Source organism: Eptesicus fuscus, chromosome 3 (assembly GCF_027574615.1).
Source record: "Eptesicus fuscus isolate TK198812 chromosome 3, DD_ASM_mEF_20220401, whole genome shotgun sequence".
In the NCBI taxonomy this organism is placed as follows: domain Eukaryota; kingdom Metazoa; phylum Chordata; class Mammalia; order Chiroptera; family Vespertilionidae; genus Eptesicus; species Eptesicus fuscus.
The window spans coordinates 65,367,901-65,393,437 of record NC_072475.1 but is presented as its reverse complement, the minus strand read 5'-3'; the positions used below and the strand labels follow the sequence as shown (position 1 = coordinate 65,393,437).

At 42.8% G+C, this 25,537-nt stretch overlaps 1 protein-coding gene across 1 annotated transcript; it reads right to left on the bottom strand.

The window, feature by feature from the left end:
- Positions 1–3,357: 3,357 nt before the first annotated feature.
- Positions 3,358–20,948, bottom strand: ZBTB20 (zinc finger and BTB domain containing 20). Its single transcript, XM_054713960.1, has 3 exons — positions 20,913–20,948; positions 14,446–16,050; positions 3,358–3,842 (listed from the first exon to the last, which is right to left on the bottom strand). The coding sequence occupies exons 1-3, from the start codon at positions 20,914–20,916 to the stop codon at positions 3,421–3,423; spliced, it is 2,031 nt and encodes a 676-aa protein (XP_054569935.1). The 5' UTR covers positions 20,917–20,948; the 3' UTR covers positions 3,358–3,420.
- Positions 20,949–25,537: the final 4,589 nt, after the last annotated feature.

Below are 25,537 nucleotides of genomic sequence, written 5' to 3'. Positions count from 1 at the left end.
TTTCACAGGCCAGAACACGCGGCAATGGCCCCACAGCAAGCTCCTTGCTCTTCCAGGTTAGATTGTCCCCTCCAGCCCAGCCTCTTCCTCTCTCCAGAGAACAATCTGTCAACGACTTCCGGCTGTGAGATGTTTGAAAGGAATAGACACACATGATGACAAGCAGAAAAAGTCTACTGCTATGCAAACTTGGATGGTCCATACTGTCCTAATGATAACATCACCTCACCAAAAATTCTTTAGGGATCCTCTGACATTGTTAAAAAAAAGGCATACTTCCTTTGAAGGAAAGCAATGAATATTAGGTTTTCAAGCCCAACTGGAATTTTCCCCCTACATGTTCTATAACTAAAGTGGATTCTAACCCAATTGCTTAGCTTTTTACATGGCAAATTAGCATTAAGGCAAATGGGTCTCCTTTGAATTTGAGAAGCAGATAGCTAAATCTGTGGCTCATAATGGCATCCAAATTAAACTTTTCTGGAGGTATTATGAATTCTGTCTATTTTGCTAAGGTTTAAATAAATAAGGACACTATTTTAAAAGCTATTGTCAAATAATTGAAAACATTTTAATGGGGCTTTTGGCTTTTGTTTATAACGTATACTGAGCAATATGTCATTTCCCTCTGGATTAAAAAATTTTTCTTAATGTCAAATTTTTCTTTCTTATTTTGTGGGTTGAATGACTTGTTTTCAAAATATCAAAACAATTCCATGACATGGTTAGTTAACTAATGCTCCCCCTGTTGGTTTTAAGTGGAAATACAAGAATCTTACACATTGCTATTTTAAAAAGCCAAGTTTTCAAGAGAAAAATGGACTTTTTCTTATTTTAAAATCTGTTTTCTACTAACTTTTAAAACAGGTCAATTTGGACACACAGTTCTTGGCAGTACTCCTCTTAGAAATCATGATGGTGCTATGCAACACTCAATTAACCATCCAAGTCTACATTAAAACTTCTAGCAAAATATTTACTGAATGAAGAACACAGGAACAAATCACACTCACATATACTCCAGCTGCAGTAACCCTACTAAGAACTTATGGAAAAGATCTCATTTAACCAAAAGTCTAAAATATATGGGTAAAACCAATTCAGTCATTACAGAGCTATTTCCCTTGGAAGACTTCTCCTTTGCTGCACAGGTTTTGAAAATAAGTTGCTAAAAGAAAAATCGGTAAAATGCAAACTAATTTTGAAACTAAAATAATCTATTTTTTCTCTTTTACAATTCTATTTTGGTGTTTCTGCTTTGTTTAAAGTTTTAATTTTCCCCTTAAGTGTGTTAAAAATATGCCCAGCAATGCAATCACCTTTGGCATTTTTGTTAGGTTTAAGAATTCCTACAGTTGGGTTGGAATCCCTTCAGGACACTGTCTATAGATAGAAAAATCTCTGTTTTAATACCTTGATCAGGACTGAAGAGAGAAATCCCAATTAGGAAGAGAGAGTGGCACCTAGGACGATGCAATGGATTGGTGGCCTTTGAATGATGGATATTGGCATCTGGGAAGTGTGCTACTTTCTTGAAAACCTTTCCAAAAAGCAAGGGTTAATAAATCAGATAGAGAACGATCATCTTACTTCGCCCTCTCAACCACAGTGGAAATAGTCGGAAGGTAACATCTGAAAGGAAGAAAGTAATTTTGGCATCAAGGCTTCCTGCTCTGTCACAGGCTCTGCTCTCACTGGTCTCTGTAGATGTGAAGGGTGAGGAGCTACAGGGAGTTCTGTGAGCGCCTCCCCCAGGCTGACCACAAAGGGAAAGAAGCCATTTGTCAAGACCTCTAATCTACTAGTGTTTCATCAAAGAAAACAGTAAAGTCTATGGAAATTCTAGAATCATTCAATCTCAATGAACTTTTAGAGAACCAAGAAATCTGTTTCTGAAAGTTAAAGTCCCTCCCATGAAAAAGAACAGAATTCTAAGTGGATCAGTTGAAAAAAAAAAAAAAAAATTCAGTGGAGCAACCTAAGCTTGCTAAAAGTCCAAGAACTACATATCAAAATACAAAGCAGCAGTTCAAATTACAGCAGGGATGGGCGGCCACAGAGGCCCTCATCAACCCAGGCAACACTTACAATAATAAAAATTAAGAAAAATTAAAAAAAATATGAAGAAAATATCCTTCCTCTCTTTCAAATATAACTTTAATTGCCTTTTATTCTTTCTATCTGGAAGCAGTATCGCTAACCTTAACAGTCTTGACTTACCAAAAAATATATATATGTGTGTGAAATAAAATAAAAGAGAAGGGATTGGTGGCAGTGTATGCAAAACCAAAATGGAAAAAAAAATTACTTTTAACAATCTCATTTTTTTGTTTTTTTTTTTACACAAATACTGTTGTAAATATATTAAAAAAATCAGCATTCTATCTGGTAAACGTCACTTTTGCCCCTCTATAAAATTTTGAATTAAAAAAGCCTCAAGAACTTTTTATTATTCCCCCACCCTCCATTTCTCTTTCTCTTCCACAAGAATATATCCTGACACTTTTTTTTTTGTTTTTTTTTTTGCAAAGATTGTTGGAAATAATCCTTCTCTTGTACCTAGAAACATAGGCGCAAACCTCTGATATCTTTGTTTTATCTGCATTCCTGCCTTTCATGAAAGTCCCTCTTGATTGTGCTGAGGCTGTGGCTCAGCAAAGACACTGAATAAATACGATAGCCACTGTTGCTTGATGCTTGTCCAAGTCTTCCTGGCTTCTGCTGAAAGGGGGGACATGGAGGAGGTGGGCCGGGGTGTGTGGGCCCAAGCGGAATCTGGGGGAGAAGCCTGCCATTCCCCTTTCCCACATCACCAAACCCACTGCCCCTTCCCACCTCCACAGCCCTTTTATGAAATCAGACAACGTGGTAGGTGGAAAACAGCAGGGTCTTTCCTCTGGGTTTTCAACCAGAAGTGATATTCCACAGTTTTAACTGGTTACTGTGAAGTCCAAGTGGCCAGAATTGTGAAAATGTCCACTGAAACACTGCAAGCGGTGTACTTAAAGACAGTCGGCCTTTTAGATTTCGGTATATATTTTTGTAGTGCTCTTCACAAGTGAAAAAAAAAAATTTTTTTTTTAAATTTTTTTAAAAAGATTTTTTTTTTTTGTAAAGAAGGGTTGTATTTAGAGGCCAGTAGCTAGAGATCCAACCAGTGGACCCCTTGAAGCACTACCAGGCCTTAAGGCCACCATCCGAGGGAGGCTGGGAAAACTATTATTCACCCGAGCCTCCGGAAATGTAATGTACCAGCAGGCAAAAAACAGTTCTTCATGTAGTACAAAATGAAACGAAACAAAAACAAAAACAAGAAAGTAAAAATGAAACCAAAACATTTCTTAAATTCTAGTGCCATAGCTTTTTTTGTTGTTGTTTGTTTTTTTGTTGTTTTGTTCATAAGAAAGAGAAAGATATTACTTATCCGTCAGACACATGCATCCTCATGTGGTCGTTGAACTGCTCGATTTGGTCAAACTTTGCTGGACAGACGGAGCAGACGTAAGTGGTCCCCTCCGTGCAGGCCACCACACCTGGGGGGCCAGCGCGGGCTCCCGGGGCCGTGCCCGTGGGAGGGGTCCCGTTACTGGCACTGTGCAGGGCCACGTGTCGCTCCAGGAGGGTCTTGTGGGAGAACTTCTTTTTGCAGATGTAGCACTCATAGGACTTCTCCCCCCGGTGGAGGCGCATGTGCACATTGAGCGAGCTCTTCTGGGTGAAGCGCTTGTTGCAGATGCTGCACTGGTATGCCCTCACTCCTGTGTGTGTCACCATGTGCTTGATAAGGTAATCCTTTAAGGAGAAGGAGCGCCAACAGATGCTGCATTGGTGGGGCTTCTCACCTGTTGAGGTGGGAAGAGACAGCAGGCAGGACAGAGCGAGACAGAGCGAGGGAGGGAGAAAGAGACAGAAAAACAAGACAACAAAAAACAAAAATAAAAAAAATTAAAAATATAGTCTGATTCATTAATGGATCCCTCTTGATTGGAAAGATCCAGTCCTTCCTGGCCTCTTGTGTGCTGAGAAACCTTGCTTTAAGGTGATGCCAGGGAAGTCTAGAGTTTCCTGTTTCCCTGTGTCAGAAATGGCTTTCTTGGAAAGCTACAAGACATTCCCCACTAAAAGTCTTCCAAGGCCATCCTGTGGAGAAAAGGAAGGGCTACTTTAAGGGGGTCATTTTCAGTGTCATCATTAGGGGATTTACATGTGTTTCCCATTAACGTTATCAAAAAATATACGAACTAAGAGAGAGGGAAGATCTTTGGAGACATGGGGTTCTTTACAATCTTTGGGAACTAAACACAGCGATCACATAGCTCAGCTCTCCATTTCCAGTATTCTGTTCAGTAAACACGCTCATGCCTTGATTTTAGGCCTGGCAAATATCGGCCAACATAGGAATAAGTCATTCTGAAGAGCTACACTTTCAAGTTTATCTAATTTAGACAGAAAGCTTCCTAAAACACAACTTAAGAGTTAATTGGCTCTTCTGTCTTGACTTCACTGAACTGCAGACAGGCCTCATCCAGTGTGGAGGCTGGGTCGGTGGTGAACAACACGATGCTCTCAAATCCAGGCCCCAACCTCTGGCCCACCACTCTGACACACCTCCCATGCCTCTGAGGTGCACAGTCCTACTTACCTCACTGTGCTGGTGTTGACATAAAAAAACATGTGAAATCACTTTGCAGACCACCAAGAGTGGTGTGGGAATACTTGCACGGTATTCTTATTACAACACTGCCCTCCCTCTCTCCGCTGCCCATTAAATGTTTCCATATGCTTTTTGTGAACTCTCGGGTCAATTTTAAAAATAGTGTTCTCCTTTACTCTCAGTCTGTTGGCTGGAACTCTTCTTTCCCTTCAGTTTACTGCTTTGTTTGTTGTTGACTTAAGAAACCGAACTATCGAGCTTGTTAAAAAACAGTAAGGTAAGTATAAATATTGTCGATGAATGGCCACATGAGGTGTTCTGATATAAGTAAACGTCCATAGACCTGTGACATCTCTTTGGATAAACAGAGACTTGTTTTTCTTGTTAGTACTGTTTGTTCTCAGCTCTGCTCTTGACAGGTGAGATGAACGACATTACGGTGTTTCCATCTCCCACCTCACTTCTGATTTCCCACCTCAAAGAAGTAAGTCCTTCTATGTACTCTCCTACAATCCAGCCTAAAGACCCCAAAGCCTTTGAAGTTCTTTCAGGTAATATTTCAACATCTGGACAATGCATCACGGTAGGGAATCTAAGTCTTAAATCTGAGTTAACTTCAATTAAAATTTGCACCTTTGTGTTTCCGTTCCCCCCATTAGGTGTCATAGTAATAATGGCCATGAAAACGCTCACCATGTTTGGGTGCTTAATATGTGCGACTCCGTGCTGGTGCTTTACGCTCATGATCTGTTTTATGGAAGTTTATCCTACCAGACAGCTTCTCCATTGTGTTTGTAAACACAAAAGGATACGTTTCAAAGCACAGGATCTTAAGAAATGGCTGTTTTGTTCAGGAATTACTCCACAAATTTCTTAATTTCATGGACCTTTGCCCTCTTTTTCCTTCACTTATTCACAAACATTTTGGCCTGCGGCCTGCGCTTCTCAACTCTCTTCTGATTGCCTTTCCCATTTTCTTAATGTTGGGACAGAATGATCCATAGGACCACAGGGTTAGAAGAGAAACATTTGTTTCACTTGTAGATGAAAATGAGGGAATTTCAGGAAGCATCATTCCTAAATGAAGAGTTCTGCCTCAGCATGGTATTTATTTACATAAATGCATTTTTTCTTTTTTTGAAATAAGAGACTCTAGGGGAGAGAGTCATGCCTGTTATTTTTAGTTGAAATGTTTCTGTCAGCTGTAAACACGTCTGGAACTCACGCTGGTCTTTGCCTTCCTGGTGCTCTCGGGACACTTTCTAGAGGCCACGATAGGCCAGCCAACTACCTTTTAAAACATGTCCACTTGTCACCTTTAATGGGACATATGCCTTCTTAAGTTCCAGATGGTATGTGGCTGCTAGGAAGTTAAAACTTTGTCTATGTTAAAGAGCTCTCGCTCTTTGAAACTTTTACTTTCTAGTGCCTTTTTCCTCCAGGCAAGGTCACTGATGAAGGCTTTTTACTCTCACACCCTTCTCACCTGCCTGTAAGTTGTTTCTTCACAGTTGTCAGCTTTCCCTTCAGAGCACAGATCTGTATGGAGTTTGCATGCACTGAGTGGTGTTTTGGCAGTTAGTTACCTGTGCAACCCTGGGCTTTCTCAGTGTCCTCATCTCTATGGGTGTGTGTCCCTTCTGAAAGGGAGGAGCTGGATGGAACCCCTGTCACGGTCCTTTGCAGATTTGGTGGCTTTCTGCCCACCTCGGCCCACCACCGCTGAGGATTCCAGTCCCGGACTCGTCAGTGTCTGACCTGCTTAAATCCCTCAGTGCATCCTCAGTTCTGCATTTTAAATGGGGCAAAGTGTGCTGTTCCCTTCCCTGCCACAGAAAATGGTATCACAGTTAATGAGGAGACATGTTTGCAAAGTAAGCACTTGGGAGGCCCTTAGAGGAAAGGGACCGTCTTACGAAATGGGGTGTATTTTTAGAGTAGTCGGGTATCCACAAATTTCATTTCTATGTGTTTGGATTTGAAACAATATCACTCAGTGGAAATGGTACTATTTTTCCTTTCCATTATTTTCCTGCACGTGACTTATAGCAATCCCACAGGGGCTTTCAGCATTGTACATGGCAGGGACGTGGTCCGCTGGCTGTTGCTTTGTGTGGAGAAGTGAAGTTAAGATGAGTGAGTGGTGGATGGTTTTCCAGGTCTGAACCTAAGGCCAGAAATGGCAAGTCCGATTTGTTAGATTTAAAGCAAAAACAAAACAAAAAACCCAAAACACCACACCATGAAGTACAAAACAGACACTTGAATTATAATGTGAGGGGGAAGCTCACATAAGCCCCTTAGCTTTAAAATGATCCACTTTGAGGCTAATCAGATGTAGGAATCAGATATGAATTCAATTTCCTTGGCTGGTGACTTGGGCATGTTACTTAACCTCTCTAAGCCTCAGTTTCCTTATCTGTAATTTGAGTGTAATACAGTAAGTACCTGTCTTGTGAAGATATTTTGGAAATTAAAGAGATAAGGCAGCTCAGAGTATGCGACCATTTTAAGAAAAATTCAAATGTTCCCTTTGGCACAAAGGAACGGACGATAAATGAAACCAATGGAGAAACGGACTGCGTGGTGTGGGGAAGCCAACTCAGGATTTGGTAAACAATGTGTCAGATAGTCTATACTGCAGCTATGTAATTCAGAGTTAAAGGTATATAGACTACTCTCAGTTTCTTATGCTAATGGAGAGAAGTGGTGCCATGAATAAAATGTCAGCAATTAGCACAGACAGAGGATTTCTTAGCAAGCAACAACTGAGCTCTGGGGGATGGAGAAACCAGACAGCAAGCAGAGGAATCGAGGCAGCGGGGGGCAGCGGGGGGGGGGGAGGGTAATGTCTTTTACTAGTCTTTACTACTCCAACGATGGGAGGGTGGTGAACACATAACTTTTCTCCCTTTTTTGATGCATGCTCTCTAAAGAGCCACTTTTCAGCTCCTTCTCATGCACCAGCACTGACACTTTACCACCATGGGGGGTGGGGGTGGGGGAGTGAACAGAGAGAGAGAGAGAGAGAGAGAGAGAGAGAGAGAGAGGAAGAAAGATACTGTTAGGTTAACAGATGCAGAGACTCTGCCCAAAGTTCAAGTAAAAGATATCCTAATGGGCTCAGCCACCCCAATTCTGAATAGTGACCTCTATATTGGGGGCTCAACAAGAACCCATTTATTCTGCTGATTCTTTCTCATTCTAACTAGGCTTTTCCTGGGCTGCAGAAAGGACACTGAATACTTTTCTGAGCGCTGTTCCCACCTGTCTCTCTCATTCTCTAGGCTTCCCCATCATCTTCTCTGGCACAACACCTCCTCAGGTAAGCACAGTGAGGGGTCAGAGGACCAAACCTGGGTGCGTGGTGAGAGAGCGGGCATCAGGGAAGGTGGCTACGGGCAAGGAAAGCAGAAGGCATCCCTGAAATTACAGGTCCTCTGAATGGGGAAAGTCAAGATTGGAGCAGAAAATGGGAAAGGCACAGTGACAACAATGGGAAGGTGCTCAAGGGAATCAGCCCTCACTGACTGCAGAGTCTGCTCTCTACTGAGAAGTCCAGTTGGTGGTGGGCCTGCACACCTGAGGTGTAACCGCCTGCCAGCCTTTCTCTCCAGTTCTGGGATGCCAACCCAGTGTCAGCTTGGCCTATGAAACTCTCCGCTGGGGGAGTGGCATTGCCTCTTGGGGACACACTGCATTCACAAAACATCGGTGGCTTCAATGACAACTAAAATATTTTGGTGTTAAGCAGAATTTTGAAGATCTCAGGGAATTTCACCCATATTACTTGACTTTTCTTACAACTTTAGGAGTAGGCTAGATATTAACCTCCCCAGAAGATGGTATCTCCATTAGAGAGGTATAGTAACATCCTGAAGGTCACTCAACAAGTCAGTAATAGCTGAGAGTATGACCCTAGTCCAGGCAATTTCCTGCTCTCTGGATTCTGCTGCAAAATGTATGATGCTGCTATAATACATAACATAGATGTTCCTAAATGGTTTGATAACTTACAGCATTTATAGTTAAGTGCTTTTACATAAATTATGTTATTTGGTTCTCAGAGCAACTATGCAAAGTAACTACTATTAAGATCTATATCTTATGTGGCAAAAATCTGAGGCTCAGATTGATTATGGAATTTACCTAAAGTCACTCAGTCAGAAAGTGGTAAAACTAGTGCTTTCTTACTTCAAACTTTACACTCACTCATTATTCCACAGCTTGATATAATTAAAAACCCAACCTCTGTTTGAGAATTATAATTTTATTATTTTGATTTCACTATTCTTATTCTATTGATGACATTGTTATGTTACTATCATTGCTATATCTATGTCAAGTTCATGCTGAAATTGCTGAGCTTCTCAAAGTAAAAAAAATATCATATGTGCAGAGGACACTAACGGGCTAAAAGCCACTGAATGGGCTATTGATAAAATAATTCAGAAAAAAGCCCAAGACACAATATATTCCCTAGCAAATAAAAATGAAAAAGGAGAAAAGAAATTCAAGCCTTGCTGAGAAAATAATGCATTTATGTATATGTTCCTTAAATTAAATTCTTCTGGACATTTCTGAACGTTCCTTCACTTACTCAACAAATATTTTTTAAGCAACTACATATGCCATACTTAGACTAAAAAATACTGTTTATCCAAAATTCAAATTTCACTGGGTATCCTGTATTTTTTTTTCTGAGTTTGATAACCCTAGACCTCGTGGTAAATAAATATCTTGAATGACATCTTGGTCAGCCTTATTATATGTGCAATTTGTTATATAGAGCAGTAAGAACAAAAAGAACATGATATATGAAACATGTTCACATCCACGAAGAGAACAATATATAAATGTGCAAAGCATTTTTGCATTATTTCTATGGAGGTATGTAACAGAGTAAGTAAACTACTCTAGAAATAGACCACTTTTCCTTTTGGAAGTGATTAGACATTATCAGAGAAGAATTTGATTCATTCATTGATCAATATTTGTTGAATGTTTATTGTCTACTAGAGGCCCAATGCATGAAATTTGTGCAGGAGTAGACCTTCCTTTCCCCGGCTGCCAGCACCAGCTTCCCTCTGGCACCTGGGACCCGGGCTTCCCTTACAGCCCTGGCTTCGTCCGGAAGGTCGTCCGGAAGGATGTCCGGTCTAATTAGCATATTATGCTTTTATTATTATAGATTATTATAGATTAGGTATTATGCTGAGTATATTTGAAGTATAAGATATATATATATATATATTTATGTATCTTTTATATATATATAAATAAAGTTGTTTCTGTTCTCACAGAGTTTACATTCTAATGGGAAGGTGTAAAGACACCCACATAACGGAAAAATAGGTCAGCCTGTTATGTGACAGAGGAGTACTTATGCCACGGTACCTGGGCAGTTTGAGAAACTTAGCTTACCTCTCCTATGAGAGATACCTGCTTCCATAATGAAGTCAAGCTGCTATCCATAACTCCATGTTACTTTTTCCAAACACATGGATTCTTATGAGTGGTATTTTAGAGAACAATGCTATGTAACAAAAGCATCCAGATGTCATCCTCTTGATCAACCCTAGACCATCTAGGGAAATGATTCTGAACTTGTGATGCAGGGTTCATTAAAACAAATTCTGGGTCCCATCCCCAGAAGTTCTGATGCAGATCTGGGTTGGACCAGAGAACTTGCATGCGGCTGGCATGGGCTCACACTTCCAGAACCAAAGTTATCCTTGAATTTTTCCTGTTGCTTGCCTTCTAATCCACACTGACACCTCCATGTCCCCAGTCTTTCCCTTCCATTCCCATTCCTCTGACTTTTGTTTTTTCTCTTGGGAGGAAGCATAGAGGAGTCCTGCTTTGTTCCACGGAAGGATGTTTTGTGTTATCTTTGTTTTTTTTCTCTGATTCTCTTAACTCTTGGTGTCCTTCCTCACACATTTTTTAAAGATGCTGTAAAATGAACTGAGGAACTCCTAGAAGAGATGAAGTTCTACTATGGTTTGTTTGGCAGAAGAAAGAGCAATTAGGTGAGAGATTTTCTTTTACTCTTAAAATAATCCTTAAGAAATCAGGGAAGAAATGTTCATTTTATGAAGGCAGTTCAAGGGAAACCCAAGGAGTATCACGTTGCCTCAGCATTTGGATTCCATGGAGGAAGGAAACATGTCGAGAGCTTATTATTCAGAGGTTGGATACAGAGCAAAGAAACTTAATGTCTCCTGGGAGGAGGGGATAAAGTAATAATGATGATAATCTTTTTAAACATTAAGTAGTACTTTACCTTTCATGAAAAGCTCTCCCATGCATCATACCTTTACAGCTACTCAAATGGCAGGCAAATTATTATTTCCATTTTAAACTCAAAGAAACTGAGGGTTATGAAATTAAGTGGCTTGCGTAAGGCCACAATTAGAGAAACCAAACTCAACCCAAATAATCTAATTCCAGTACAATCATCTTTCACTTATGTCCTCACTCTATGTTTTAGTATTATAATCATTTTGGAATATGCTTTATAACCAGGACTTCCTTGGTTCTCTAAGGTAGAGCTTTACTCCAAAGTAAATACCATAGACTACTTATTTGTCTCAAACACTTCAATGAATATGTGGCTCATTAACATACAGCTACACAGAATTTTACTTGGAATCCAATTTCAAAATTGATTTTCTGCAGTCGTTGAGAGCAAGTATCACTTACACTAAACCTTGGAGCTACTGAAATGCAAAGCCAGTTACCATGCATAGAGTTGTGATGCCAAGGGCCCACATTTCTTTTCCTTGAGCTCTGTTAATACTATTTATTGGCAGGATTCTTTTCGGTTAGACTACAGGTAAGAACACCGAATCCATTCCTACTCTGCCAGGTATCCCCAGTACTTTCTAGAGTCTTTCTAGACCAACATTTGGACTTTTTGCTCTAAATTTTTATCATTTCTACTGGGCTTCTGTGAAGTTGGGAGGCCCCACTTTCGTGATGTTTTCCCAAGAAATTTAAGAGAACTTTGTTTTAAAATGTGGGCCACAGGGAACCCAGATCCTGCATTACTTCCATAGACCAGGCTGTCTGCCTTTTGAAAATCTAGACCACTTATTCTTAAACTTTGTTAGTTAGGTTATGGTCTCCTTCAGTGAGAAAGAGTCTTGATAGATAGATGGTCCTTCCGAACTGACATGCCAAATAATTCTGGGATGAAAGAGAAGAGTGTTGTTTCTTTTAAATGAGGTGCTAGAGTGATATATGTACATTATTAATTGTTCTCAGATATGGCCAAGTTATACACAACAATACAAATACCTTCATAATTTACTGAGGACTCTCATAGTCTACTACATATCCAAAGGCTACACTTTAAGCATTACTTAGATTTATAAAATGATTTTACTTGTAGCTTTTGAACCTATGATGCATAAATGTGCAAACCCATTGCTGGTTTTCTTATGGGCAAATCTACTTATTTGGGTTAACCACAGAATTCTCTGGTGAATCCATTGGATAAATGTGTTTATGCACCAAAAAGACAATTTTTGGTAGTACACTGAAATTTTTATGTTGCAAATTTAAAGCCTTATTTCAATATGTGATCTACTAGAATGTGTGAATTTCATCTCTGCTAGGTCTACTGGAAGAGACGCACAGAAGGAGAGAATCGAAATGTTTATTCAAGACCAGCAAAGTCAAGTTTGGCTAAGAAGAAACTTCCACAAATGGTCTCTTTTTGCCCTTAATCCTTAGTTTTATGGTTTATAAGACAGCTATTTAGAGAAGGAAAGAACATAAACTATGTGAGAGTACTCTGTAAACCATAAATTGCCACATAAATAAAAATATTACTATTTGATTAATTTACCAAATAATGATGATACCCATACCACATGAAACATTTCCTTGGTTGATCTCAGGATATTAGTGCATTCACATTTACCCCAAGTAAACATCATGACTCACCACTACCTGATTTTCTCCCTAAATTCAGCAGTGCATCAGTATGTTCTTTAGGAGGTGTGAAAACTGTCACCTTTACAAACAACTCATTTGCATAAAGGTACGTACATGATGTCCTGACTTAAGTTGAACTGCAAACGGGAAAAGTTCACTTTAATGTTCTAGTGTAGCTGCTCCCTTCCTTGTTGTGCACCTTGTCTGAGTCTGTTGCTCTGGCTATTCTTGCTAGCTGATCTGAGAAACAAGGTTGCTTTGAGAAACTAATTTGATTTCATGTATTGTATGTAATTCAATGTGTAACTTTCCCCTGGCAACATATTTATCACTTAACAGGGATATCCTGGAACCACAGGTTTACCAGAAGAGTGACTCTCATAAGCAGAATTTCAAAAATAGTGATCATTGTTGGAAAAGGTATTTTTAGGGATAAGAGACTCTTTGAGAAATCTTATCACATATGTGGTCCCTAATATGGAAGATATTCATGGTTCTTGCTTCTGTGTCTGTCCCATTATGGAGCTAGGAAAGAGCACTAGCTGGGAGGCCAGATCTTAGCTCTAGAATCAGAATCTAGGGATCAAGTACCATCTTGTCCACCTACTCACCTGATGATTGAATCGCTTCTACAACATCCTTAGGAAATGATCATCTATTCTCTCCTTGAACACATCTAATAATTATAGGAACTCACTCCCTCTGGAGGCTGTCTATCCCATCTTAGAGCGGCTCTGACTGTCAACAGTCATTTTATTTTGTGGAAGGAATCTCCTTATTGTTTCCAGTCATTGGTCCAGTTCTACCTTTTGGCCCCAAACAAAACAAGCTTACTCTCTCTTCCCTCCCAACCATTTACATAAACTTAATAGTGCTAACAACAGCTATCACTTATAGAGTGCTTATGTGTTAGGAATTATTTTTAATAACTTCAATACAGATTAATTCATTTAACCCTAAAAACAGCACTAAATTAAAGATCTATCACTACTACTGCCATTATATTGACAAGGACACTGGAGTATAGAAATGTTAAGTAATTTTCCGACGGTGACAAGTGCAGTAGACACTAAATCTAAATTCAAACCGAAGCGATCTGCCTCCAGAGCTCCAGCTTCACTACTACATTATGCTGTCCCTGAAGCTGGACTGAGGATGGCTTATATGACGCCCCAAGTCTTCTGCAGTCTGAGCATCCCAGGCCCTTCAACTGTGATTCATATGCTAAGGTTTTGCGTCCCCAGTAACACTGCTCTGAATTAGTGTACTGTCCTTTTAAAAGGTAGTACCCAGAACAGACTGTGGTCTTAGATGTTGAAATGGAGAATAAGCAATAGAAAATAGAGTGAGTCTATCACTCCTCTTCATTTCAGGGACCACAAATGCAGCTTAAGCTTGCATCAGCCTTGTTGTGGCCTCTTCAAGCTAATGGTTCATATAGAACTTACTGCAGACTAAAACCCTCATTCCTGCTCTACCTAATGACTTTTGTCTGTAAAATGAGATTACTGTAGTATAGGATCTCCAAGGACTTTTCCAGTTATAAGCATCTTGAGTCGAAGTTCAATGTATTTAAAGGATGTTGTGCCTGTAAATTCTTTATCAGGCTTTCCCCCCTTTAGCCCTTCTCCATCAAGGGTTTCTGTGATTTTGTCTTTTGGTGGCAGGATGCTTTGTTTCTGTGATGGGGGCACAGTTGGGACTTCTAAAGGATGGCTTACAGTGGCGTCTCCTTAAAAATCTGAAATGTGATTCCAAATCTTCCCTTCTACCTGCTGTCCTGCCCCTCCCTTCCCACCGTCCCCTCACACCCACCCACTGCCAGATTTCCGGGGGCCTGCACTCACCTGTGTGGACAAACATGTGCTTGACGTAGTTCTGTTTGGCGGTGAAAGTCTTGTTGCAGAGAGTGCACTCGTAAGGCTTTTTTTCGCCCTGCCCACTGGCTGTGCTGTGGCCTGCAGATGGGGCCAGGGGCTGTGGCGCTGGCAGCTGTGCAGTAAAGGTGGACAGGCCGGGCTGGGACACTGTCACAAACTGGGTCTGCTGACCTGTCAGGGGTTGTGGCAGGCTGAAGAGGAAAGGCTTGGGGCCGCTGCCTGCGGGCTGGGTAGTGAAGAGGGCCGGCAGGTAGGTGTTGCCGGCTGTGCCAATGACCTGTGTGTTGCTGGTCAAGGTCAGAGGCATCCTCAAGTTGCTGGTGAGGGTTTCTGTCTGGCGTAAGTAGAGCTGGGTACCTGGCAATGGCTGCCCGATGGACGTGTTGACCGAAGGCTGCTGCAGGACGCTCTTGTCGGAGCTGTTGCTAACAGTGATGACCGTGTTGTCCATCTCCGCCTCATTGCTTCTTTCTGGAGAGGAGGCGCCTGTCTCTAGCTGGTGTGGCTGCGCACCACCTTCTGCAGGGGCTTCCGAAGCCTGCTCAGGTTGGGCGGGCTCAGCCTGGCCTTCCCGCGCTACCCCAGGCCCGAACTGCTGCTCCACGGAGTCGGGCTCGGTGCCTATGGAGGAGCTGACGCCCGAGTCGAAGCTTTCACCCTTGGGCTCACTCTCGGTGCCCTCGGCCTGGTCGGTGTCTTCCGTGCACTCCTCGGATTCATTGCGCTCCAGAATCTGCACCCTTTGCTGCCCATAGTAGTCGTAATCGTCCTCCATCTCCTGCTTGATGTGGATATTGCCGACCAGGGTCTGGATGCGCACAGGCCGGGGCTGCTTGCGGCAGTGCGTGGTCTCTGGGGTGGTGGACAGGTAGCGCTCCATCTGCTGCGAGCGCTCATGGATGCGCGTGATCCAGCTGGGGTCTTCCATGTGGTGGTCGCGGGGCAGGCCGAGCGCGGTCTCGTGGTGGCTGACCACCGCGCCGCTGTAGAAGGAGCGCTCGCCGCTGCCGTTCTGCATGGAGCACGCGTAGAGCGCCGAGTAGATCCTGTCCACGCTGTGCTGAGAGTGGCTCTGCAGGTAGCCGGACTCCGTGTCGCTGCTCTGACCCGATGTGCCTGACTCAGGCGTGCCCCGCGGTGTGTCCTGGCCCGAGTCCTGGATCCCCGGGAACACATCGCCCACATTCTGGGACACGATGCGCGTGCACTCGTCGATGACTGTTTTGATCTGCAGGATGCTGGCGGCCGTGAGGATCTGCAGGGCTTCCGACTGCGAGACGCGCAGCACGCCGCTGTACATGAAGTCAATGAGCTTTTGCACCGACTGCACCGACACCACGGACGGGATCTCGATGTCGCTGTAGCCCAGCAGCAGCTTGTCCTGGAAGAAGGGGCTGCCGGCAGCCAGCACGCAGCGGTGTGCGCGCAGCATGCTCCCGTGGATGCGCACCGTCACGTCACAGAAGTGGCCACGGTTGCGCTGCTCGTTGAGGGTCTCGAGCACGGAATTGCTGAAGTTGTGAAGGTTGATGCTGTGAATGCGCTCGGTCATCCCCTTGCAACTGATGTCACCTGCGCGGCAAGACAGACAAAACAGAGCGTGGGTCAGAGCTAGCTGACGGCCTTCCTGACACCGGGGTCTCAGGTGGGAACTGCTCATGGCTCCTACAAGCACCCCCTTGGCAGACACAAAAGGGCTCTGTGAGAGATGGACAGGATTTGCACAGAGGTCACGCTTCAGGTATGATGTCCTATGGGAAGAAGTCCTTGAATTGTGTCCCAACAGTGTCTCAGCTATTTTGAGGTATTGAATCGAACTAAGAACTGGAAGACTTATTCTCAAGGAACAGTACTACGTTGGACAGGCCTAAGTCCGTGTCCTTTGGGAAAGCTTTTATTTTCCCTAACTTACCAAAGTTCCTTATTTTATTCATAAACTACAACAATATTCATAGTAAAAAAATAAATTTCCTTGCTATTAATTTATGTGGCATATTCCCCAAACCCACACCATGTATACAAAGATTCTTGGAAAAGTCAACCCAGACTAAGATGTTCACCCAACAGCTGCTACCACATTTTCCAATAGAGGGATCAGTTATAGAATGCAACCTGCCAGCTTCAGGGGCATTTGCCTGCTACTTTCTATATCTACAGAACATTCTAACGATGACATTTTTCTTGTCATCTCTGACAGTCAAAACTTTCTAGGGTGGCTGTATGCAATGTGATGATTTTCTGAATTTTCTGAGGCTTAATGAGGAAGGAATGTTGAAGAGGACAGACAGAGATGGCAACATTGATCTGGGAGACTGGCCTGCACTCGGTGATCATATTGACCATTCCAACTGGGCACTGTGAGAGGAAAGGAACACTGTTAATAATAAGTTGGGATAGCAGGACTAAACCAGGAGTGGGATGTCTGAACACGCTAGGTAACTGGGTGCTCCATGTACTTGCTAGAGGGAAATATCAAACACTCCTGGTAGGAAGGCAACGGTCAGCTCTGCAGAGGCAGTGGACAGCCTGACTCATCACCATCTTTATGCCCCGGGCTGTGCAGATGAGGGATAATGTTAGTGACATTTGGGTCACAGATTGAGAAAGAAAACAGGTGGCTATAACAATTAGCCTCAGGGCTTCCTTCTTTTTCTACCTTACATCTCAAATGGCTCTACAGAATCCCTCTCTCCAAACCACTCTTCAGTCAGATTCCCCATTCTTGCTTCCTGACTGAATAGACAGCTTGAGAGAGGGAGACCATGTAAGTGGGCTTTCAAAACCAGGTGGCACAAGTACTATTGACTGTTGGCCTGTGACCCAGCTCGCTGTGTCTTGTTGGACAGAACCCCAGAGGTAATAGCCTGCAGACAGCTCCTCAGGGTCTTTCCCCTCTACCTTCAGAGAGAGGACTTGCGCAGGGAAGTCTGAGCTCAGCTAGAAGTTCTACCTTGGTTCACTCAATCTCCTCACGCTGTCCTCGCTCGTGGGACCACATCTTTTTATATAGCCATTCATTTCTTTGGTTCCCATTTTTACATTTAGTCAGCCTCACACATATCCACTTAATGTAATAAATGCCTACAGGCTCTTTGTTCACTCTCAGTGATATGACTTGCACAAATTTTCACAGAAGAGAATTGCTTCTTGTTTCAACTTCCATTGGGTCTATTCCTTCCTAAAATAGTTCCTTAGGATACTGTTATTATTATTTTTCACTCATGTAAAACAAATTATCTTTGCCAGATTAAAGAATCACGGTGAATCCTCTATAATTGTGTTAATACAAAATATGGCCCCAGAAGGAGGATCCAATAACCCAGGAAGGAATATTCAGGAGAAAAATCAGCAGACCAAACTCTATGCTCTTTCTGAGACCCCGCCCATGCATTTGTACCATGATAATAATAAGAGCAAACTTTTATTTTTTTTAGAGCTTACCTTGTGTCAAATCCTGCCTACTGGTCTAACTATTATATGTATATTATTTTATTTAATCTTCAGAACAATCCTATAATGTAGGTAGTATTATTAGCTCCATTTTTCAGATGATGAAAGCAGGCCAGAGAAATTAAGAAATTTGTTCAACTGGTGCTAAACCATTTGTAGACGACCTGCTTCTGGGTCAGGGTTTTGTACGTAGCAGAGCAGCTCCCTCGCTGCGATCTATTGAAAGTCAGCCTTTTTGAACAAAAAAAAAAAAAAAAAAAAGAAGAAGAAGAAGAAGAAGAAGAAAAAGAAATTTGCTCAAGGTCAAACAGGCAGTTGGTGGTAGAGCTGGCATTTGAGTCCAGGCAGTCTGGTTCTAGAGTTCATGCTCTTATCTCCTTAACTATTTTTGCATGCTTTGCCCCTGAATGAAGTCTGGCCCTTTGGTATCCACTGCTGCTGTAAAGCTGTGTGAAAAGGTTTGTTTAGCATGCCCTCCAGCTACTTCTATACATCTCTATGAATTAGCATGGCGTTCATCTTTGTTGAAATCTTGGGACTTCAACATAGCCTCAGTTATCTAATAAAGAACATATATTTAAGTTTAAAAATGAAAAAATTCAAGAAGTGAAACAACTTGTCTTGGCATTAACATGTAGAGTTTTCTAAATACAATGTTGACATCGCCAAGGTCTCTTTTATTTAAGGAAAACCATAACCACTGAAACTATTTGAGTCTCTGAAAAAATCACTATCTCTGAGGGAAGTATCAAACAGCTCCCAGTAGAATGCAACAATCAGCTACATGGAGGCTGTGGGCAGCCTGGCCCATTACTATATTAAAAAGTTGGATTGTCCAAAGATCGAGGGCTGTCCTAGTTCTCAGTACAAAGATGAAAGGGATGAAGGAGGTTACTTTATAGATGGAAATGGTTAACAGCAAAAACTATCAATTATATCGCGCATAACACACACACACACACACACACACACACACACACAGTCTCATGAGGAAAATTCAAACTGCTTGTTTGACTTCAGTGGTTGAGTCTATCTAAACAATCAGGTAACACTGTAGAGGTAATCACACACACACACAATATCTGTTAAATGGTCTGAGTTCTGATTATTGCAGTAATGGTGTCACCATCTTCATTAAAAACCGCAGAGACAAACTCAAACCTGCACTCATATACAACCTGACAAGCCTCTTTGGGTTTTTATAGGAAACCTTTCCAAACATCTCTCCAGTGCACGGTCCTGCATGGCAGCGAGCAGCCATGAAGGGCTGAGTGGGTTTGCTGAAACGGGAACAGATGCCCTGCCTCTCCTTTCAAGTGTGCCTCGTTCCTCCAGCACACAATGCTGAAGCAATTCCGTTCCCAGGCTTTCTTTTATTTTTTAACACTAGTACAGTGGGAAAAAGTTTCTGCCACAGCAAAGCAATGTCCAGGCTTTTGTGAAACATGTCCTTTTCATCCAATGGGCAATAATGTATAGATTCTAATGGAATAAATCTGAAATACTCTACTGTAGAAGATTTGTCCCCATTGAAAACAAATCTTGATTAGATGATTATTCAGGGACTGTATAAGGAGGAATGGTGTGAAAATGCTGACTCCATTCTTTCCTAGATTGGCACTGAATAGGCATTTGGGCTATTCAAAAAAAAAAAAAAAAGAAAGAAAAAAGAAAAAAATCTCGCACTCTACAAAACCATACAACTTTACAAAGATGATGCGTACTTGGAAAGGCCAGCCCACCTAAAACCCCCACAGTGGTATGAAAACAGAAATGAAGGCAGTGAAAAAAAGTGAATAAAAATAGTTTTTGAGTGTTTTAAAATAATAACCTGTCTCCTTTTCACTGGAGTACACATACAGAGGCAGCCTGTGATGGCATTCACTAGAAACATGCAAGGAATTCTACTCTGAAAGTGATCGTGCATTCTAAGTTACCATGTTCCTTGGGTGAGCACAATATGGATGGGGCTGAAACAGGAGTGAGCACAAAAGGGAACGCCTGCTTGTGCTGAAATAGGTGACAGAGGGCCCAGCTCTCTGTTTTGCAGGAACCCAGCTGCTCTGTCCCTTAAGCTGCAGGGGTCCGGGATAGGACTTAGCATGAGAATAAAAAGCTGCCAGTGCACAAGGGAAAATGAACAAGAAAGGAAACAGCAGGCAATACACTCTCTTTTAATTAGGTGTGAAATCCAGTGCTTCCTCCATCCGGATATGTAAAATGAGAATAGTGCCAGAGATGCTGTAGAGGGAGATGGGAATTTGAAGTCTCTGTGACTTGGGAGGAAACACCAGCCCTCAAATTAAAACCAATAAGAATTTCGGTCAACAGCCCTAAGTCCAAAGGGCCGAAAAGCCCTTGAGCTTTCAATCTGGGCCACCAGGTTCACGTGAGGAAAGTGGGTCAGTACATGAAATAGGGCCAGGGTGGCCAGGCCTCCCCAACCCAGCCTCTCCCATCACACTCTTTTCCACCTTGTACCTCGATACCTTTATGCTGAAGTTGTTCTTTCCTAGATGAGCTGGTAAGTGATGATCTTAAGCCATCACATGTTGGTCACACCAGGAAAGAGCCATTCGTCTCTGGATAACACAGGGATGCACGTGGTGAATCAGGTCCTTTACTCCCTAAAGCAACATCTGTTGCTCTGCCAGGGGTGGGACTTCAGTGTCTACTTCACCTAAATTCTGCGGGAGACTAGCTGAGGCCGTGTGCTACAGGGGGATAGCGGTTGCTAGCGCAGTTTCCACCATCTAGAGCAGATGGCCCTCTCTGTCTCAGTGGCTTCTTCACACTCTTCGGAGGGAGGGTGGCTGGCGACACTGGGGAAGTCACTTTGTGAATGGAAGGCGACAGGCAGAGCAAGACCTCATTTCCTACCCTGGCTCCATACACCTCGCACACAGCAGGTGCCATTGCCCCTGTGAGTGAACCATGGGAGGGTTATCAGCCTGTGGGACGGAGCGCAGCCCTGCTTTACTTACCCATTCCTGAGTGGAAAGGGGATGCTTTGGGCCAGCTGCCAGGGGCTGATCTCCTCTATCTTCCAGATTATCTAGGCCCAGGGTACAAGAACCATTAGAGATCATCATGGTTTTGTGTGTTCTTTTAAAAAATAATTGGTAACAGAATTCTTCTCATAAAACATAAATAAATTGTTCAACTTTCAGAAATTTAACTTTCAAACATATTTTCAGAAATATACCACCTATGAAAGTTGGGGATAGCCCATATATAATTTTGTAGGCATGACTTCCTATGTTAGTTGGATAGAGATATTAAAAATGATTAACTTGTTTAAAGTGTTTTCAACACCATTATATCTATGATCTCAATACTGCACTTGAATAGTCTTTCATATTACTTATAATGTCATTCATACACGTAACATTTCTGGAACACATTTTAAGTATTTATAAGTCCTTAAGATGTATATAAGGCTTTAGGAGGTTCATCTACATTTTTTTTTCCATGAATGGACATGTTCCTACTTTCATAGGAATAAGGTCAGTGGCTTTTATTAGAATCTCAAACAGGTCTGTGTTCTCCCAAGTTAAGACCCATGGATTGAGAGATTCAATTATCTCTCTTTAAGCAGCTCTTAAAAACTTTCAATAATCAAAGCCTTTGTAACTGATACAACCTTCACCACTGTATCTGATGCATCAGGTCTGTTGAGCTGATGTTTCCCATTTACTTTAAGTTGAGCTGATGTTATTTTATATGATAAGCTCAACAGCCTTAGCCAAACTGACAGAAGTTATTACCTTTCAGAAGAGAATGGTTTAAAAATAAAAATGAGACTGAAAGGGAAGAGAGAAAAAAAGAGAAGGTAAATGTAGATAATACTAACCCTAGCTGAGATAGGGTGGAATATAATGAGCCACATAGTTTTATGATTGTTGAAGCCAACCATTATTTAGCAAAACTTGGTTTGAATCAGATTTTTATCAGAGTGGATCCCCTTGGACAGTTAACACAAATCCAGAGAAGAGCTACGAAACAATGTTTAACTTTTTTTTTTACTGTAAAAATAAGATTTTGTGGTATATATTGAATAAAACATAAGTACAGACTAAATATGCAATCCTAATATAGCCAACAAGATAGAGTTCATCTGCAAGCTCTGTAGTACTTCAAACAGGCCACCTGCTCATACTTTTCTCTCTCCCTTCCTTGCCTTTCTTCCCATCCATCCTTCCTCCTTCCTCTCTTTCCCTCTTTTCTTCTATTAAACCATTAAGTTCACTAAGCTTCAAATATGGGCAACAAGAGGCCAAAATGGTGAAGCTGGACAACAGGCCTCATAATTTTCAGGCTCATCTCCAAAACAGAACTGCTCCTCCTTTTCTGCTTTCATTCTACCCAAAGGTAAAAGCCTTAAACTTTGTCTGAAGGATGAGGCTAGCCTGATATTAATAGTGGAATCCAAAGAAAGGAGTAATTCTAGGGAAGTCTTTTTCACAGGGCTCTGGAGGCTCAGTGTCCTTCAGGTAGCCCAGGTCTTTGGTTTGCCTGATTTCAAATGAAGTCTGCTGTCATTTCTCGGAGGGGACTAAGAAATACCTGACCATATGTCTAACATTGCAAATACAAGTGATGGGTGAAGTTGTTTTTGTGGTCACTCGAATTTTCAGCCATTAATAACGGAAATATTCACTGATGGACTCACATCAATGGAAGAAATTCATCCTTAAGGACCTTTGGTATTTGAAATGTACATTAATCAATCAACTTCTCCCAGACCTCACTGCCCAGGAGAAGCTCATTCTACTTTTATCTTTTTGGACCCTGTGAATATCATAACGAACTCAGAATAAAAATTTAGGCCAATTTCATAGGACTTCATGGTATGCTTTTCTATGTAAAATTTACCCCCAGCCTCATACTAGTGTCAATTCCTTATTTTACCTCTATTCTGATTTCTTTTTGATACTTAGATATAAATACATTTCCTAGCGAGTTCCAGTCAAGATGGCAGAGTAGGCAAGTGCTGTGCTCCTCTCCTCCCATGACTATATCAAAATTATAATTTCAATTCTAGAGCAATCTACCTGGAGAACCACCTGAATACTAACAGAACAGAATTCCTATAACTGAGGATGTAAAGAATAGGCCACCTTGAGACTGGTAGGACGGAGAGGTAAAACAGGTTGGTCCCACACCCTCATGTGGATGTTAAAACTTGGGAGGGATATCTTGTCTGCAGAGGTCACCACCAAGGAGCAAGGGGTCTCAGCCCCATACCATGCTTGTAGCTCAGAGATCCAGTGCTGGGAAGAGCAGTCCACACAACACTTGGCTGTGAAGATCAGTAGCAATTCTGTCCCATGAGACCGAGCATGACTGGAAACACAAAAGTCCTCTTAAAGAGCCTGAGCACAGACTCACTTGCTCATAAGCACTCACTCTGAGCTTCAGCAAAGAGACATCAGCTCAAAGGGTGCCAGAGACATATGGGGAAAGACTGAACTGTGTGTCTTGGGGCAGTGTGAGAGGGTTACCACTGTCTCTTGGTTAGCCCCCTACCCCCATGCAGCTTTCAGGGGCAGGGAGGGCCAAATATGAATCTGTATTAATCAGGAAAACACTGCTCACCTCACCCTGGTGACTCCCTGAGACCTCGTCCCACCCAACTTGTAGCCATTCCCCTCAGTGAGACAGAGGGCTGCTGGAAACCAAGCTGTACTCTTAAAGGGCCCACACAGAGACTCAATCGCTCACAGACACTCACCCTGAGCTCCAGCGAAGGGACAGCAGCTCAAAAGGCATCAGAGTTGTGCAGGTAGAAAATGAATTGTGTGGCTTCAGGATGAGGGCTGCCATTGTCCCTGTGTTGAGCCCTCCCCTCATATAGCGCAGGGGCAGATGAGGGCCAAATCTGCATTGGCATTAACCTGGTGAACACTACTCGCACTACTTTGGTGAGTCCCTGAGGCCAAGTTCCACCCAACTCACATATTGCCCTTGGCTCTTTTTGAAGCTGTGCCTCACAGGCAGCCTTGGTTCATGCTACAACCTTTCTTAAAAACTCCCCAAGGTCTGCAGGCCCAGGCAGGTGGTGGCTGCCCTCAGTGTGCACTGTGCCTTTTGCCGAGTGGCCCCAGGCCTGGCACAGGTGGCAGCTGGCTTTGAGTTGCAGCATGACCTCTCCCATGCACCTCCCAGCCCAGCACATGCAGCTGTCAACTATGAATCGCTCAGTAACTTCTACTAGGTGGCCTTGGGTCAGGCACAGACAGTGGGGCAATGGCTGACCTCAGTCTGCACTGGAACACTCCCAAGAGGCCACAAAACCAACAACCCAGTGGCCAGCCCCAGACCACAAAAAAGCACCACCCGAATAGCTCACAAATGACATACCCAAAGAGTGATCTCAGAAGGCACCAAATTCCTGCTGTTAATCTTGCTCCATGGGGTCAGCTCAATCTATGGTTGTGGCTAGTCCTCACAGACAGTCAGTCTGAGGGTCAACCCCATCTACTGGTGCTCATGCAGCAATGAAAGCAAAATTACAACAGGAGGGTACACAAAATCTACACAAGGGACACTCTTAGAGTACCAAGTCCACCCAATGTAGGGAAAAAAAAAAATATATATATATATAATGTTGATGGACATAAAGAGAGAGTGATAGTAATCTAATCTAATAATAGACAAATACGCAAATTGACCGCACCTTCGCTACACCTAAGCCACGCCCACCAGTCAAGCCACGCCCACCAACCAATCAGGACGAGTATGCAAATTACCCCAACAAAGATGGCGGCTAATTTGCATATCAAGACAGTGTCGAAAGAAGCCAAGAGCTGCAGAAGGGAGTAAAGCTTTGAAGAAGCAAGCAAGCCAGGGGGGAGGAGAAGGGAGGAGTGAAGTCAGGGCCGGGGTCGAAGGGAAAAGCAGGCGGGCTGGTGGAGAAGGCGGGGCGGGCGACAAGGGCGGAGCGGAGGCGGGGCCGGGGGCGAAGGGAAAAGCAGGCAGGCTGGAGGAGAAGGCGGGGCGGGCGACAAGGGCGGAGCGGAGGCGGGGCCGGGGGCGAAGGGAAAAGCAGGCAGGCTGGAGGAGAAGGCGGGGCGGGCGACAAGGGCGGAGTGGAGGCAGGGCCGGGGGCGAAGGGAAAAGCAGGCGGACTGGCAGAGAAGGCGGGGCAGGCGACAAGGGAGGAAGGGAGGCAGGGTAGAGTGCAACAGGAAATCCTATTGCAGGATTTTTCCTGCAACGGGAACGCTAGTACAATTATAGTAGGGGACTTTAACACCCAGACAGAAAATGAAAAGGAAACAGTGGCCTTAAATGGCATTTTAGACCAGATGGATTAAATTAGTATGTTTAGAGCATTTCACAAAGCATCAGAATATAAATTATTTTCAAGTACACATGGAACATTTTCTAGGATAGACGATATACTAGGACATAAAACAAGTCTCCATAAATTTAAGAGGATTGAAATTCTATCAAGCATCTTCTTCAATCACAGTAGTATGAAACTAGAAATCAATTACAAGAAGAAAACTGAAAAAATAAACAAACACATGTATTTGAGGCTAAATAACACTTTTCTAAACAATAAATAGGTGAACAATGAGATAAAAAAAGAAATCAAAAGGTA

Excerpts from the sequence above, each read along its gene's own strand:
- ZBTB20 (XM_054713960.1), bottom strand. Across the intron at positions 3,843-14,445 it reads GCACATGTTTGTCCACACAG|GTGAGAAGCCCCACCAATGC; the intron begins GTGAGTGCAGGC and ends CCACCTCAACAG.